General features: G+C 41.0%; 1 protein-coding gene across 2 annotated transcripts in view; it reads right to left on the bottom strand.

Moving 5' to 3' along the window:
- Positions 1-15,618: 15,618 nt before the first annotated feature.
- TMEM156 (transmembrane protein 156) overlaps positions 15,619-17,186 on the bottom strand; it is a 53,628-nt gene continuing 52,060 nt past the window's right edge. Inside the window, exon 7 of one of the 2 annotated variants that reach the window (XM_036853340.1) lies at positions 15,619-16,204. In XM_036853340.1, the coding sequence (XP_036709235.1) occupies positions 16,192-16,204 (13 nt within the window). In that variant the 3' untranslated portion in view covers positions 15,619-16,191. The remainder of the gene's footprint in view (positions 16,205-17,186) is intronic. The other variant, XM_036853341.1, reaches the window with a different exon arrangement.

Genomic DNA, 17,186 nt, shown 5'->3' with positions numbered 1-17,186 from the left:
CTCTGAATAAAGAATAATGTAAGAAAAAGAAATCTCACTATGATGTAATCATTAAGCACTCTTTTTTTTTTTAACATCTTTATTGGAGTATAATTGCCTTAAAATGTTGTGTTAGTTTCTGCTTTATAACAAAGTGAATCAACTATACATATACAAATATCCCCATATCTCCTCCCTCTTGCGTCTCCTTCCCACCCTCCCTATCCCACCCCTCTAGGTGGTCACAAAGCACTGAGCTGATCTCCCTGTGCTATGCGGCTGCTTCCCACTAGCTATCTATTTTACATTTCATAGTAGATATAAGTCCATGCCACTCTCTCACTTCATCCCAGCTTACCCATCCCCCTCCCCGTGTCCTCAAGTCCATTCTCTACATCTACATCTTTATTCCTGTCCTGCCCCTAGGTACTTCAGAACCTTTTTCTTTTTTGTTTTTTAGATTCCATATATATGTGTTAGCATACGGTATTTGTTTTTCTCTTTCTGACTTACTTCACTCTGTAGGACAGACTCTAGGTCCATCCACCTCACTACAAATAACTCAATTTCATTTCTTTTTATGGCTGAGTAATATTCCATTGTATATATGTACCACATCTTCTTTATCCACTCATCTGTCGATGGACACTTCGGTTGCTTCCATGTCCTGGCTATTGTAAATAGAGCTGCAATGAACATTGTGGTACATGACACTTTGTGAATTATGGTTTTCTCTGGGTATATGCCCATTAGTGGGATTGCTGGGTCTATGGTAGTTCTATTTTTAGCTTTGTAAGGAACCTCCATACTGTTCTCCATAGTGGCTGTATCAACTTACATTCCCAACAAGAGTGCAAGAGGGTTCCCTTTTCTCCACACCCTCTCCAGCATTTACTGTTTGTAGATTTTTTGATGATGGCCATTCTGACTGGTGTGAGGTGATACCTCATTGTAGTTTTGATTTGCATTTCTCTACTGATTAGTGATGTTGAGCATTCTTTTGTGTGTTTCTTGGCAATCTGCATATCTTCTTTGGGGAAATGTCTATTTAGGTCTTCTGCCCATTTTTGGATTGGGTTGTTTGTTTTTTTGATATTGAGCTGCATGAGCTGCTTGTAAATTGTGGAGATTAATCCTTTGTCAGTTGCTTCATTTGCAAATATTTTCTCCCATTCTGAGGGTTGTCTTTTTGTCTTGTTTACAGTTTCCTTTGCTGTGCAAAAGCTTTGAAGTTTCATTAGGTCCCATTTGTTTATTTTTGTTTTTATTTCCATTTCTCTAGGAGGTGGGTCAAAAAGGATCTTGCTGTGATTTCTATCATAGAGTGGTCTGCCTATGTTTTCCTCTAAGAGTTTTATAGTGTCTGGCCTTATATTTAGGACTTTAATCCATTTTGAGTTTATTTTTGTGTATGGTGTTGGGGAATGTTCTAATTTCATTCTTTTACATGTAGCTGTCCAGTTTTCCCAGCACCACTTATTGAAGAAGCTGTCTTTTCTCCATTGTATATTCTTGCTTCCTTTATCAAAAATAGGGTGACCATATGTGCGTGGGTTTATCTCTGGGCTTTCTATCCTGTTCCATTGATCTATATTTCTGTTTTTGTGCCAGTACCACACTGTCCTGATTACTGTAGCTTGGTAGTATAGTCTGAAGTCCAGGAGCCTGATTCTTCCAGCTCGGTTTTTCTTTCTCAAGATTGCTTTGGCTATTCGGGGTCTTTTGTGTTTCTATACAAATTGTGAAATTTTTTGTTCTAGTTCTGTGAAAAATGCCAGTGGTAGTTTGATAGGGATTGCATTGAATCTGTAGATTGCTTTGGGTAGTATAGTCATTTTCACAATGTTGATTCTTCCACTCCAAGAACATGGTGTATCTCTCCATCTGTTTGTATTGTTTTTAATTTCTTTCATCAGTGTCTTATAGTTTTCTGCATACAGGTCTTTTGTCTCCTTAGATTGGTTTATTCCTAAGGTATGTTATTCTTTTTGTTGCAATGGTAAATGGGAGTGTTTCCTTAATTTCTCTTTCATATTTTTCGTCATTATTGCATAGGAATGCAAGAGATTTCTGTGCATTAATTTTGTATCCTGCTACTTTACCAAATTCATTGATTAGCTCTAGTAGTTTTCTGGTAGCGTCCTTAGGATTCTCTATGTATAGTATCATGTCATCTGCAAACAGTGACACCTTTCCTTCTTCTTTTCCGATTTGGATTCCTTTTATTTTTGTTCTCTGATTGCTGTGGCTAAAACTTCCAAAACTATGTTGAATAATAGCGGTGAGAGTGGGCAACCTTGTCTTGTTCCTGATCTTAGTGGAAATGGTTTCAGTTTTTCACCATTGAGAATGATGTTGGCTGTGGATTTGTCATATATGGCCTTTATTATGTTGACGTAAGTTCCCTCTATACCTAATTTCTGGAGGGTTTTTATCATAAATGGTGTTGAATTTTGTCAAAAGCTTTTTCTGCATCTATTGAGATGATCATATGGTTTTTCTCCTTCAATTTGTTAATATGGTGTATCACATTGATTGATTTGCGTATATTGAAGAATGCTTGCATTCCTGGGATAAACCCCGCTTGATCATGGTGTATGATCCTTTTAATGTGTTGTTGGATTCTGTTTGCTAGTATTTTGTTGAGGATTTTTGCATCTATGTTCATCAGTGATATTGACCTGTAGTTTTCTTTCTTTGTGACATCCTTGTCTGGTTTTGGTATCAGGGTTATGATGGCCTCGTAGAATGAGTTTGGGAGTATTCCTCCCTCTGCTATTTTTTGGAAGGTTTGAGAAGGATAGGTGTTAGCTCTTCTCTAAATGTTTGATAGAATTTGCCTGTGAAGCCATCTGTTCTGGGCTTTTGTTTGTTGGAAAATTTTTAATCAGTCTCAAATTCAGTGCTTGTGATTGGTCTGTTTATATTTTCTATTTCTTCCTGGTTCAGTCTCAGAAGGTTGTGCTTTTCTAAGAATTTGTCCATTTCTTCCAGGTTGTCCATTTTATTGGCATACACTTGCTTGTAGTAGTCTCTCATGATCCTTTGTGTTTCTGCAGTGTCAGTTGTTACTTCTCCTTTTTCATTTCTAATTCTATTGATTTGAGTCTTCTCCCTTTTATTCTTGATGAGTCTGCCTAATGGTTTATCAATTTTGTTTATCTTCTCAAAGAACCAGCTTTTAGTTTTATTGATCTTTGCTATTGTTTCCTTCATTTCTTTTTCATTTATTTCTGATCTGATGTTTATGATTTCTTTCCTTCTGCTAACTTTGGGTTTTTTTTTGTTCTTCTTCTTCTTCTTTCTCTAATTGCTTTAGGTGTAATGTTAGGTTGTTTATTTGAGATGTTTCTTGTTTCTTGAGGTAGGATTGTATTGCTATAAACTTCCTTCTTAGAACTGCTTTTGCTGCATCCCATAGGTTTTGGGTCATCGTGTTTTCATTGTCATTTGTTTCTAGGTATTTTTTGATTTCCTCAGTGATCTCTTGGTTATTAAGTAGTGTATTGTTTAGCCTCCATGTGTTTGTACTTTTTACAGATTTTTTTCCTGTAATTGATATCTAGTCTCATAGCATTGTGGTCGGAAAAGATACTTGATATGATTTCAATTTTCTTAAATTTACCAACACTTGATTTGTGACCCAATATATGATCTATCCTGGACAGTGTTCCATGAGCACTTGAGAAGAAAGTGTATTCTGCTGTTTTTGGATGGAATGTCCTGTAAATATCAATTAAGTAGATCTTGTTTAATGTGTCATTTAAAGCTTGTGTTTCCTTATTTATTTTCATTTTGGATGATCTGTCCATCAGTGAAAGTGGGGTGTTAAAGTCCCCTACTATGATTGTGTTACTGTCGATTTCCCCTTTTATGGCTGTTAGCATTTGCCTTTTGTATTGAGATGCTCTTATGTTGGGTTCATAAATATTTACAATTGTTATATCTTCTTCTTGGATTGATCCCTTGATCATTATGTAGTGTCCTTCTTTGTCTCTTGTAAGAGTCTTTATTTTAAAGTCTATTTTGTCTGATATGAGAATTACCACTCCAGTTTTTTTTGATTTCCATTTGTATGGAATATCTTTTTCCATCCCCTCACTTTCAGTCTGTATGTGTCCCTAGGTCTGAAGTGGGTCTCTTGTAGACAGCATATATACAGGTCTTGTTTTTGTATCCATTCAGCGAGTCTATGTCTTTTGGGTGGAGCATTTAATCCATTTACATTTAAGGTAATTATCGATATGTATATTGCTATTACCATTTTCTTAATTGTTTTGGATTTGTTATTGTAGGTCTTTTTCTTCTCTTGTGTTTCTCGCCTAGAGAAGTTCCTTTAGCATTTGCTGTAAAGCTGGTTTGGTGGTGCTGACTTCTCTTTGCTTTTGCTTGTAAAGTTTTAATTTCTCCATTGAATCTGAATGAGATCCTTGCTGGGTAGAGTAATCTTGGTTGTAGGTTTTTCCCTTTCCTCACTTTAAATATGTCCTGCCACTCCCTTCTGGCTTGCAGAGTTTCTGCTGAAAGATCAGCTGTTAACCTTATGGGGATTCCCTTGTGTGTTATTTGTTGTTTTCCCCTTGCTGCTTTTAATATTTTTCTTTGTATTTAATTTTTGATAGTTTGATTAATATGTGTCTTGGCATGTTTCTCCTTGGATTTATCTTGTATGGGACTCTCTGTGTTTCTGGACTTGATTAACTATTTCCTTTCCCATATTTGGGAAGTTTTCAACCATAATCTCTTAAAATATTTTCTCAGTCCCTTTCTTTTTCTCTTCCTCTTCTGGGACCCCTATAATTCGAATGTTGGTGCATTTAATGTTGTCCCAGAGGTCTCTGAGACTGTCCTCAATTCTTTTCATTCTTTTGTCTTTATTCTGCTCTGCAGTAGTTATTTCCACTATTTTATCTTCCAGGTCACTTATCCGTTCTTCTGCCTCAGTTATTCTGCTATTGATTCATTCTGGAGAATTTTTAATTTCATGTATTGTGTTGTTCATCAGTTTGTTTGCTCTTTAGTTCTTCTAGGTCCTTGTTAAATGTTTCTTGTATTTTCTCTATTCTATTTCCAAGATTTTGGATCATCTTTACTATCATTACTCTGAATTCTTTTTCAGGTAGACTGCCTATTTCCTCTTCATTTGTTTGGTCTGGTGGATTTTTACCCCACTCCTTCATCTGCCGTGTGTTTCTCTGTCTTCTCATTTTGCTTAACTTACTGTGTTTGGGGTCTCCTTTTCGCAGACTGCAGGTTCATAGTTCCCATTGTTTTTGGTGTCTGCCCCCAGTGGGTGAGCTTGGTTCAGTGGGTTGTGTAGGCTTCCTGGTAGAAGGGACTAGTGCCTGTGTTCTGGTGGATGAGGCTGGATCTTGTCTTTCTGGTGGGCAGGATCATGTCTGGTGGTGTGTTTTGGGGTGTCTGTGAACTTATTATGATTTTAGGCAGCCTCTCTGCTAATGGGTGGGGTTGTGTTCCTGTCTTGCTAGTTGTTTGGCATAGGGTGTCCAGCACTGGAGCTTGCTGGCCGTTGAATGGAGCTGGGTCTTAATGTTGAGATGGAGATCTCTGGGAGAGTTTTCGCCATTTGATATTACATGGAGCCAGGAGGTCTCTGGTGGACCAATGTCCTGAACTCGGCTCTCCCACATCAGAGGCTCAGGCCTGACACCCGGCTGGAGCACCAAGACCCTGCCAGCCACACGGCTCAGAAGGAAAGGGAGAAATAAATAAATAAATTAAATAAAGTTATTAAAATAAAATGTAAAAAATTATTAAAAATAAAAAAGAAAGAAAGAAGAGAGCAACCAAACCAAAAAACAAATCCACCAATGATAACAAGCACTAACAACTATACTAAAAAAAAAAAAAGAAAATGGACAGACAGAACCCTAGCACAAATGGTAAAAGCAAAGCTATACAGACAAAATCACACAAAGAAGCATACACATACACCCTCAGAGAAAGAGAAAAAGGAAAAAAATATATATATCATTGCTCCCAAAGTCCACCACCTCAATTTTGGGATGATTCGTTGTCTATTCAGGTATTCCACAGATGCAGGGTACATCAAGTTGATGGTGGAGATTTAATCCGCTGCTCCTGAGGCTGCTGGGAGAGATTTCCCTTTCTCTTCTTTGTTCGCACAGCTCCTGGGGTTCAGCTTTGGATTGGCCTCGCCTCTGCATGTAGGTCGCCTGAGGGCATCTGTTCCCGCCCAGACAGGACGGGGTTAAATGAGCAGTTGCTTCGGGGGCTCTGGCTCACTCAGGCTGGGGGGAGGGAGGGGTACAGAGGATGCGGGACGAGCCTGCGGCGGCAGAGGCTGGCGTGACGTTGCACCAGCCTGAGGCGCGCCGTGCGTTCTCCCGGGGAAGTTGTCCCCGGATCACGGGACCCTGGCAGTGGCGGGCTGCACCGGCTCCTGGGAGGGGCGGTGTGGAGAGTGACCTGTGCTCGCACACAGGCTTCTTGGTGGCGGCGGCAGCAGCAGCCTTAGCGTCTCCTGCCCGTCTCTGGGGTCCGCGCTGATAGCCGCGGCTCACGCCCATCTCTGGAGTTCGTTTAGGCAGTGCTCTGAATCCCCTCTCCTTGCGCACCAGGAAACAAAGAGGCAGGAAAAAGTCTCTTGTCTCTTCAGCAGCTCCAGACTTTTTCCCAGACTCCCTCCCGGCTAGCCGTGGTGCGCTAACCCCTTCAGGCTGTGTTCACGCCACCAACCCCAGTCCTCTCCCTGGGGTCTGACCTCCGAAACTGGAGCCTCAGCTCCCAGCCCCCGCCCACCCCGGCGGGTGAGCAGACAAGCCTCTCGGGCTGGTGAGTGCCACTCAGCACCGATCCTCCATGCGGGAATCTCTCCGCTTTGCCCTCAGCACCCCTGTGGCTGCGCTCTCCTCCGTGGCTCCGAAGCTTCCCCCCTCTGCCACCCGCAGTCTCCGCCCGCGAAGGGGCTTCCTAGTGTGTGGAAACCTTTCCTCCTTCACAGCTCCCTCCCAGAGGTGCAGGTCCCGTCCCTATTCTTTTGTCTCTGTTTTTCCTTTTTTCTTGTGCCCTACCCCAGCGTTCGGTAGGTGTTCTGTAGGAGTTGTTCCACATGTAGCTGTATTTCTGATGTATTTGTGGGGAGGAAGGTGATCTCCACGTCTTACTCTTCTGCCGTCTTGAAGGTCTCCCCCATTAAGCACTCTTGATTTGTTCTGACATAGGGGAACTTTGTTTTGATGAATTGTTTAAAAATAAAACATAGTCCGTTTGCCAAAATAGGATGGGGAATAGAGATGATTTCCTGTTTCTCTGTAACAAATTTCAAGTAGAAAAATGTTTTGAACCCATAAGCAGAAAGAGACTTTCCAGGTACTTAGTTCACAGCTTTTTCTAAGCAATATTTGGCTGTTTTTGCACTGTAATTAATATCATTCACCAAAGGGGATCTTGAGATGAGTTCAAAGAATTTACCTCTTTTAAATATCTATTAAATGATTTACCTTTGATCCTATTTTATGAGCATCCAGAGCAAAAAGCTTCCTTCTGTGCAATTTTTCTCACAACTACCAAATAATTAAGTTCTTTAGATGTGCTTTGTTGCATGGGTAGAGACAAGAAAAGCATTTGTTGTGTAGGAGTACTTGCAGTTGAGTGGTGCTTTTTAAGTATACCCTCCAAGCATTGTTGGGACACAAGAGATTCATGCTACAGAACCCCCTGCTAGAAGTGTTTATGAAAAGGTATTGGACAATATCTTCCTAAGAAGATGGATCTACCTTTACCTCCATAATTAAGATGTAACAGGGAAGAGGGTTAAGGACATGGACTTTGAACCCAGACCACCTGGGTTCAAATCTCAACTCTGCCACTTAAACCTGTGTGTCCTTGAGCAACTACTTGACCTCTCTTTGCCTTAATTTCTTCACCTATAAGTTGGGATCCTGATAAAAGTACTTACCTTCGGGTATTGTGCTTAAAATAGAGACAGGCACATAATTAGTACTACATTAAACCCCTCCTCAACTCCTACCCTAACATTGGGCTATTTTGGCAGCAGTTGTATGAGCTACGACTGCCCTAAAGCAACTGAAAAAATAGAGCAGATATATATGTTTTAGTGTGAGTTGAGGAAGGCTCTCCCCAAATGCACACAGCCAGAAGCTAGAGTTAAAAATGGTAGATAATCACTTTCAGAACCCTAGCCCATATGTTTCCCTAGAGCAAACCACTTCCTTTCCAAACATGAATTTCAAGAGAAAAATAAACATTTATAGATAGCTGGAAAGAATTAAGGCTCCATATAAGGATATAAACTGATGCCTGTCTTTACCAGATGCCATATACCTGAAAGGACTATCTCTGAAACAAGTTTTTTCACTACACAAAGCAAGTTGTCAGTTTGCGGGGGGAAATGAAGATTTTAAAGTCACTATTCTGTATTAATCATGAGAGAGAGAGGAGAAAGTCAGGCTGTGGTTTATACTAAAAAGGAATTAAAATTAAAAACTGACTGCACTACCCTGGGCAAAGGAGACCCTGTCTTATTCCCAGTTCTGTCACTGACAAGCTCTGTGATGTAACCTTGGGTGAAACCCTTAACCTCTGGGAACTTCAATTTCCTCAGCTGTAAAATGCAGGCATTGACCAAATGATCTATAAGATTTCTTACAGCTCAGACATCCTATGAATTTACGAAATAAAGTAGATGTTAGATGTATATAGCAGGCAACAGAAACCAGCTCTGAAACTGAAGCAGGAAAGAATCTTTTTGCAAGGATGTTACTGGTAGCTCACAGAATCAAAGGGAAGACTGGAGAATCAGGCTCAGGACCAAGGCAGTTTGGTGGGGGTAGGGGGATATTGGGGTGTCTAAAAGCAGGAATGACTCAGCAGCTGGAATGAAGAAGCTCAGATCTTTTTTTCCACCCTCGTGTCGCTATAAATCAAAGTCCTAAGAAAGTGGGTCAAATTGGTCTAGCTCAGGTCATATGTCACCCCTTGGCCGATGGGAAAGAAACCATGATTTGCAGTCTTGCCAAGACATCATTCAATGGACGAGAGATAACTCCTAAGAGGAAGGTCGTATAAGGCCACGAAAGAAAGGTAACAACGACCATGCAGCTCTTCACTACAAATGTTGTGCCTGCCTTTGTAATATCACACACTGATATCACTTTTCTATGTGGAAATAGTTGGGTTATTTTCACAGTCCATCTGAAAATAGACGTGTCTTTGGAGGGAGATAATGGCCCCAGGACAGCGCTGTTGACACCCATCATGAAATGCTGGGCAATGACATATGCTTGGCAAACAGCCTTAGCATGCCCCCAAGAGATTGTTCTGGGGGGAAAATAAACAAGCCTGCATTTTGTCTTCAATCAGTTTCTCTCTGCACATCTCCTTGGAATTGAGGAGGAACATTCCCAGAGCCACACAATAGTCATTTCCTCTTCTTCCATGTTTACAGAGCCCTGTTTTCATTCTGATGGTCAATTCCTCTCCCCTCTTTAAAAACCAAGCAAATCTGAGTTCTTCTAAACTAGTCATCATGGTCCCAACCCCCTGTCTTGTCATTGGTGGGTTTAAGGGTGGGTCTGTGATCCAATCCTAGATGCTCTGACATGAGGAGAAATCTTTCCAGGAGGGGTCTTCTTATAAAGTTTCTTTACTCTTAAAAAGGATACTGTGGTGTAAGAATGTGCTGATGGCTGGTGCTGTGGCACCACCATTTAATACAATCTCTTCTTGAAACCATAAGAGGGGAAGCCTGAAGGCAAAAGCCAACAAGTTGAAGATGGCAGAGAGGAAAAGGAGGAAAGAACCTGCGTGCTCGATGATGTGAGTTCTTGAATTCACCAACTTGGGACGCACCCTATTCAGAATTTCTATTAGGTAAGACAATAAATCTTATAATTTATGTCATTTTGATTTGGGCCTCCTATTACTTGCAGATGAAAGTACCTCAATTATAACCCTCAACATGATATTCTTTCAATAAGCAATACATTTATCTCCATATTTCTCTCTGGAAACAGCCTTAACTCTCAGGTGAAAAAATAACTCATCCAAAGAATTTTGTATTATTTTTTGCCAAAATGTCCTGTTTTGCTCCATGCCCTTGCATGCACACTTCATCTTGTCCCTCAAATTATAGAAGCTTCTAGACTACCCTATCTTTACTAAAGTACATGATTCCCAGTTCATAGAGGATTTTTAAATGCATCTTTTGTTGTCATATCTCTCAGTTAATCAATAACATCCTTATTTGGATTTTAAAAATGTAAGAACTTCCTTCCACTCATTATCCTAAGATTGCCACCCATCAGAATAGCACCAATAGTTGGAGATGGTTAAGAAGATGCAGACAGAAAAGAGAAATAAAATAAAAAATAGAGAAGGAAGTAAACAAAATCAGATCATGAGAATCAACTGTCAGAAAATTGACTCCAAGTCTTTATTCTACCATGCTTTACATGAAGGGAAAGAAATATAGTTGGGAGAGAGACAGACAGAGCTATCTTCTGACAGAGGGAGAAAGGAAGATGCAATTTATACGATATTTATCCTTTGTAAAATTTGGTTTTATTAAATTTCGTGTAGGTACAAAAGTATATTTTAAAATATATGTAAGCTACATAGAATCATGACACAATGACTCCCCTATACCCACCACCAAGTTTATAACAGAACATGACAGTTGTGTTAGAAGTCCCTGGCATGTAGCTGCCCAGCCCCATCCCCTTCCCCATCGCCTTAGGGGTAACCACTGTGCTGAATTTACAGCCAACACCTGTCAAACTCCATTGATGAGCATTGTGAGGGAGGAGAGGGTAGGGAGGAGTGAGTACCTGTCCCTGGGGACTCAGAAGCTGGAGAAGCTGTGGTTCCCAGTCTCCTCACAATCTAGAGGGGAAACAGACACGAGTACAATGGTTGTGGTGTGAGGCAGGAGGGAGAAGTACTTTGCAAGAGGACTAAATGCTGGGAAAGCACAGAAAAGAGACATTATTCCAGCTGCGGTCAGCAGGGGCCGCTCCATGGGCAAGGTAGCCTTTCTGCCTTTGAAGGGTGGAGAGGATTTCTACAGATGGAAGGAGAGGGCAGATGTCACAGTCAGAAAGGAGGCAGAAGGAGCAAGGTGGTCTGAAGAATGACTGCTCCATCCAGGATGACTAAGGATGCAGGGGGCAGGGGGAAGTAGAAGTTACAACCAGGATGAAAGTAAAGTTTGAAGGGAATCCTCTGGGAAATGAAAATTCTTCTAGAAACCCAAGCTAGCTGCTATAAATTCAGGTGATGCTGTTTTCCCCACATAGAGATCCGGAGGGGTGCCCTCCGTGCCTCTTCTCTCCGCCTTCTCCTGCCCCACCCTCATTCCCACACCTGCATCACATCATTGCCAAGTGCCTCCAATTCTCCCCTCACATCCTCTCTCTCTGTCTCTCCCTCTTTCTACCACTCCAATTCCACCGTGTCGGCTCAGCGACTGAGCAACCCCGGCAGCCTCCCCGCCTGGTGCCGGTTTCCCTCCCCCCAGTGCACACCTGAACCCCTCTGCATGGAGTGCTGGGCTCCCGGCTACTGAGCGGGACACAGAGGTCGAGGAGGTGAGTGTGGCTCACAGCTGGGAAGGGGAGCCCGTGGTGAGAGCCACAGACACACGACGACAAGGCTGTAAGTCATAGGGAGGGGGCGCGAGGTGGGTCAGTGTCAGACGTGGAACCAGTTGAAAACCGGAATGGGCTAAAAGTCAGGCTCAGTTGTGTAGACTGGAAGCCAGGCATCACACCAGGCACCCAGGAACACAGTGTCGTTTTTATTGGAGCCAGGTGGGCAGGGAGGCGAGCAGAACTGCGGGGCTGAGGGAGACATGCAGGACCAGCAATGCCGAGGCAGTTCCATCAGAGGCCCTCCTCCGAAGGCAGGTTCACCCAGCCTCCTTGCACTCCCAGAAGAGAGGCCGCTGGTGCTCTTGGAGGGAGCCCTTCTCTCAGGCACCCCCTCCAAGCATCCTGCACCCTTTGTCCCGTCTCCAGCCCGCAGTGCGAGTCCTGGGAGCAGCGCCGGCTTTACACACTTTGACTGGAGCCAAATATTAGTCCAGAGATGGCAGGCAAACTGGTGAGCTTCCCTTGGCCTCAGCTTCCTCAGGGGTAATGACACCTGTCTTGAGAGCAGTTGTGAGGAGGAAATGAGTATACACGGAATGTGCCTGATGCATAGGGAGGCTCAAGAAATAGTTCTCCATCCAACAAATATTTATTAAGCGCCTACTGTGAGCTGAGCATTCTACCAGCTGCCAGGGATAGGACGGTGAGCAGAACCAGTCTAGAGAAGGAGACAGACATTAATTAACAACCACAAAAATAATTGTAAATGACCGATATGAAAAGGGCTATGAGGGCTGCGAACATGTACACTTGGGAGATTTGACTTCTACTGAGAGAACAAGAAAAGCCATCTTCCAGACCCTGCTCAAAAGTGGCCTTCCCAAGAAGCCCACCAGATTACCCCCACTGGCAATGGTTCTTTTGGCCTGTGAACTCTCAGCATGAAGCATGGAGCCTGCTAATGACATTTATCTTACCATTGCATCTAGTATTATAACTAACGGCATTCATATCCTGTCTCCTCCACCACATCGTAAGCTTGCTGTGGGTGGAGAGCCCATAACACTACATCCCTCAGTGCTTCACAGTTTCTGTTAAAGTCTAGTATTTTAATAAATAAGTGAAATTAGCTTCTAAAAGCTGCCACAATGTAACAGAACTTGAAGCTTAATTCATGCCTTTTGTAAACCAAGTTCCCATTGATTTCCAAGTCATTTGTCAGATCATAATAGGTGATATACAAGGAAACAATAATTTGACTTCTCAGAAACTGTATAAGGTCCATACCTCAGAGAGTGTGACATCCCTCAATTCCTGCTGAAGTATCCCAGACCTGAGCCTGATTCACCTATTAATCAGGGATATACAAATAAGAAAAAGTATGGCTAGTAGAATTCCATTTGCCAAATCCTCAATCCCTAAATTTTACAATTAGAATTTCAGTTTGTGATCTAACAAAAAAAAAAAAAAACTGGAGTACCAAAAAAACCTCTGTGTGCTGAAACATTCATTCCTGTTAGGTTGCTTAATGTTAAATCTGACCCTGCAGTTAAACTCTGAAAACCTACTCAGATAAGCAATTTTAACCATATAATGACGTCAGGAGATTAAGTTCCACCTTAACTCTCAGAAGGTGTTTTCTTTTCTTTTTTTAAATTGAAGTATAGTTGGTTTACAATGTTGTGTTAATTTCTGCTGTACCGCAAAGTGATTCAGTAATACATATACATTCTTTTTGATATTCTTTTCCATTATGGTTTATCTCAGGATATTGAATATAGTTCCCTGTGCTATCCAGTAGGACCTTGTTGTTTATCCATTCTATATGTAATAGTTTGCATCTACTAACCCCAAACTCTCAGTCCATCCCTCTCCCACTCCCCCTTGGCAACCACAAGTCTATTCTCTATGTCTGTGAGTCTGTTTCTATTTTGTAGATAGATTCATTTGTGTCATATTTTGGATTCCACATATAAGTGATATCATATGGTATTTGTCTCTCTGACTTACTTTGCTTAATATGATAATCTCTAGGTCCATCCATGTTGCTGCAAATGGCATTATTTCATTCTTTCTTAAGGCTGAGTAGTATTCCATTGTATATATACAGCACGTCTTCTTTACTCATTCATCTGCTGATGGACATTTATCTTGTTTCCATGTCTTGGCTATTGTGAATAGTGCTACTATGAACATAGTGGTACATGTATCTTTTTTTTTCTTTTTCTTTTTTTAATTGGAGTATAGTTGCCTTACAATGTTGTGTTGGTTTCTGCTGTACAACAAAGTGAATTAGCTATATGTATACATATATGCCCTTCCTCTTGAGCCTCCCTCCCACCCCCCTGTCCCACCCCTCTGGGTTATCACAGGCGTGCATGTATCTTTTTGAACTATAGTTTTGCCCGGATATATGCCCAGGAGTGGGATCTCTGGGTCATATGGTAGTTCTATTTTTAGTTTTTTGAGGACCCTCCATAATGTTTTCCATAGTGACTGCACCAACATACTTTCCCACCAACAGTGTAGGAGGGTTCCCTTTTCTCTACACCCTCCCCAGCATTTATTATTTGTAGAATTTTTAGTGATGGCCATTCTGATCAGTGTGAGGTGATATCTCATTGTACTTTTGATTTCCAGTTCTCTAATACAGTAAGTCCCCTACATACGAACAAGTTCCCTTCCAAGAGCGCATTCATAAGTCCAATTTGTTCATAAGTCCAACAAAGTTAGCCTAAGTACCCAACTAACACAATCGGCTATATACCACTGCTTTTACGCTTGCTTCTGGACATCCTGGGCTTGAAATAATGATACTGTACTACTGTACTCTCTACAGTACTGTACAATAAAGTACACAAAAGCACAACCACTTGTAGAGGATGCACACACGTGACAAGGTATGCCAGACACATGAACTTACATGATTGGACATGCAAACACATGTTCGCATCTCTGAAAGTTCACAACTTGAAGGTTCATATGTAGGGGACTTACTGTAATTAGCAGTGTTGAGCATCTTTTCATGTGCCTGTTGGCCATCTGTATGTCTTCTTTGGAGAAATGTCTATTTAGGTCTTCTGCTCATTTTTCGATTGGGTTGTTTGTTTTTTTGTTGTTGAGTTGTATGAGCTGTTTGTATATTTTGGAAATTAGGCCTTGTTCGTCTCATCATTTGCAAATATTTTCTCCCATTCCATAGGTTGCTTTTTCATTTTGTTTATGGCTTCTTTTGCTGTACAAAAGCTTGTAAGTTTCCCTAGATCCCCATAATAATTAGATTATTTTTGTTTTTATTTCTATTGCCTTGGGAGACTGACCTAAGAAAACATTGGTACAATTTATGTCAGAGAATGTTTTGCCTATGTTCCCTTCTAGGAATTTTATGATGTCACGTCTTATGTTTAAGTCGTTAAGCCATTTTGTGTTTATTTTTGTGCATAGTGTGAGAGTGTATTCTAACTTCATTGATTTACATGCAGCTATCCAACTTTCCCAGCACCACTTGCTGAAGAGACTGTCTTTTTCCCATTGTGTATTCTTGCCTCCTTTGTCGAAGATTATTGACCATAGGTGTGTGGGTTTACTTCAGAGCTCTCTATTCTGTCCCATTGATCCATATGTCTGTTTTTGTGCCAATACCACACTGTTTTGATTACTGTAGCTTTGTAGTATTGTCTGAAGTATGAGAGGGTTATGCCTCCTGCTTTGGTTTTTTTTTTTGTTTTTTTGTTTTTCCTCAAGATTGCTTTGGCAATTTGGGGTCTTTTATTGTTCCATATCAATTTTAGGATTATTTGTTCTAGTTCTGTGAAAACTGTCATGGGTATTTGATAGGGATCACATTAAATCTGTAGATTGCTTTGGGTAGTAAGGCCATTTTAACAATATTAATTCTTTGGAAGGTATTTTTCTATTTTGCAATGTTAAGAACTGTCCTCTTTTTTATATATGATTTTACTGTAATTAATAACTATAATTATTCTTGACATCAATGATAGCTATGAAAAGATGAAAGCCAAAAGAAACAGAGGAAACATGTTGTTATTAGATTTAAACATTCAAGTATTTCACTTAAATTCATTTTATTTTGGTATTTTGAATTTTTTTTAAACATCCCAGTGCCAAAAGGAGGCAAGATTTACAGATGCAAACAAATGTATAAACAAACAACCCAGGTCCTCTTAAGCAATTTGCCAAATAGAAACAATCCATCTATATAAGAAAACACATCAAATCAGGATCTGCAATGTGGGCCAGTGAGAGAAAGGATTTGCATCCTCAACCCTGTTTTTGGTCCCTCAAAATCAAAATCTTGGGGCTAGTGTAAGCTGTATAATGATGGATAAACAAAGAGAGTAAGTGTTCTCTTGCTTTTTCCATGGGTTTCATTAGCTTGTTTTCCATGACTCATAATGCCTTCCTGAAAAAAACTCTTGTCCCTTTGATCTCCTGGGTCAAATGAGTACTGTTGAGTTAGTTTCCATCAACCAGTCAGCACTCCTACTGGTTCCTATTGTGCATCCACAGCCAGACCAACAATTACCAGTTAACTCATTCCCAGAATAGAATTATGAGTACTTTTCAGAAGGGTTCAGTCCAAATTGCCCAGAGGAACTCATAAGGATAGTCTGAAGATTTAAAAAAAGGCAAATATTATTCACACAAAAATGTTGTTGACCTGAAAATTATTAGTGGAAAAAAATTTTAAACCATTTATTAAAACTATGTCTTGGGGCTTCCCTGGTGGCGCAGTGGTTGAGAATCTGCCTGCCAATGCAGGACACACGGGTTCGAGCCTTGGTCTGGGAAGATCCCACATGCCGCGGAGCGACTGGGCCCGTGAGCCACAATTACTGAGCCTGCGCATCTGGAGCCTGTGCTCCGCAACAAGAGAGGCCGCGATAGTGAGAGGCCCGCGCACCGCGATAAAGAGTGGCCCCCGCTTGCCACAACTAGAGAAAGCCCTCGCACAGAAACAAAGACCCAATACAGCCATAAATAAAAACAAAAAAAAAAAAAAAAAAAAAAAAAAAAAAAAAAACTATGTCTTATAAGAACACGAAAAACTCCCTAAAGTCACTGATTAAGGGCTCTTTCCAATCCTTTGTTATGCCATGGACACTCCTTTATATCCCCAAGTAGACAGTGTGGTTAGTGGTAATAAACTTCTCAGCATCGGTCCCAGGAAACCTAGGGTCTCCTTCAGCCTCTGCCACTATATTTTTTTGGCTTATTTTCCACTTATATAAAATAAAAGTGAAAGTGTTCACGCAAGTTTCTTTTGGTTACAGGAGTCCATGATTCTAGTAGAGAGACACAGAAGTTGAGATTTATCCATTCACTCAATACTTATGTCCACTAAATATTTATTGGACATCTATTAAATTCTAGGCAACATGTCCTCTGAATGAGGGGTCTCCCCATAATGCTCCCCAAGTCCCTTGTGGGTGCCTCCATCATGGTACTTGACACTCAGTTGGAATTAGGGATTCCCTAATCTGATTCCTCCACTGATAGACTGCATGTTATTTTGCCAATGAGTAGCAGAATTCTTGGCACACAGTAGGTGCTCCAAAAGCATTTGGTAAAAGGACAGAGGAGAGCTCTTCA

The sequence above is a fragment of the Balaenoptera musculus genome, chromosome 5, assembly GCF_009873245.2.
Source record: "Balaenoptera musculus isolate JJ_BM4_2016_0621 chromosome 5, mBalMus1.pri.v3, whole genome shotgun sequence".
Taxonomy (NCBI): Eukaryota; Metazoa; Chordata; class Mammalia; order Artiodactyla; family Balaenopteridae; genus Balaenoptera; species Balaenoptera musculus.
Note: the sequence above shows the minus strand (reverse complement) of the source record. Positions and strands in the feature narration are given on the sequence as shown.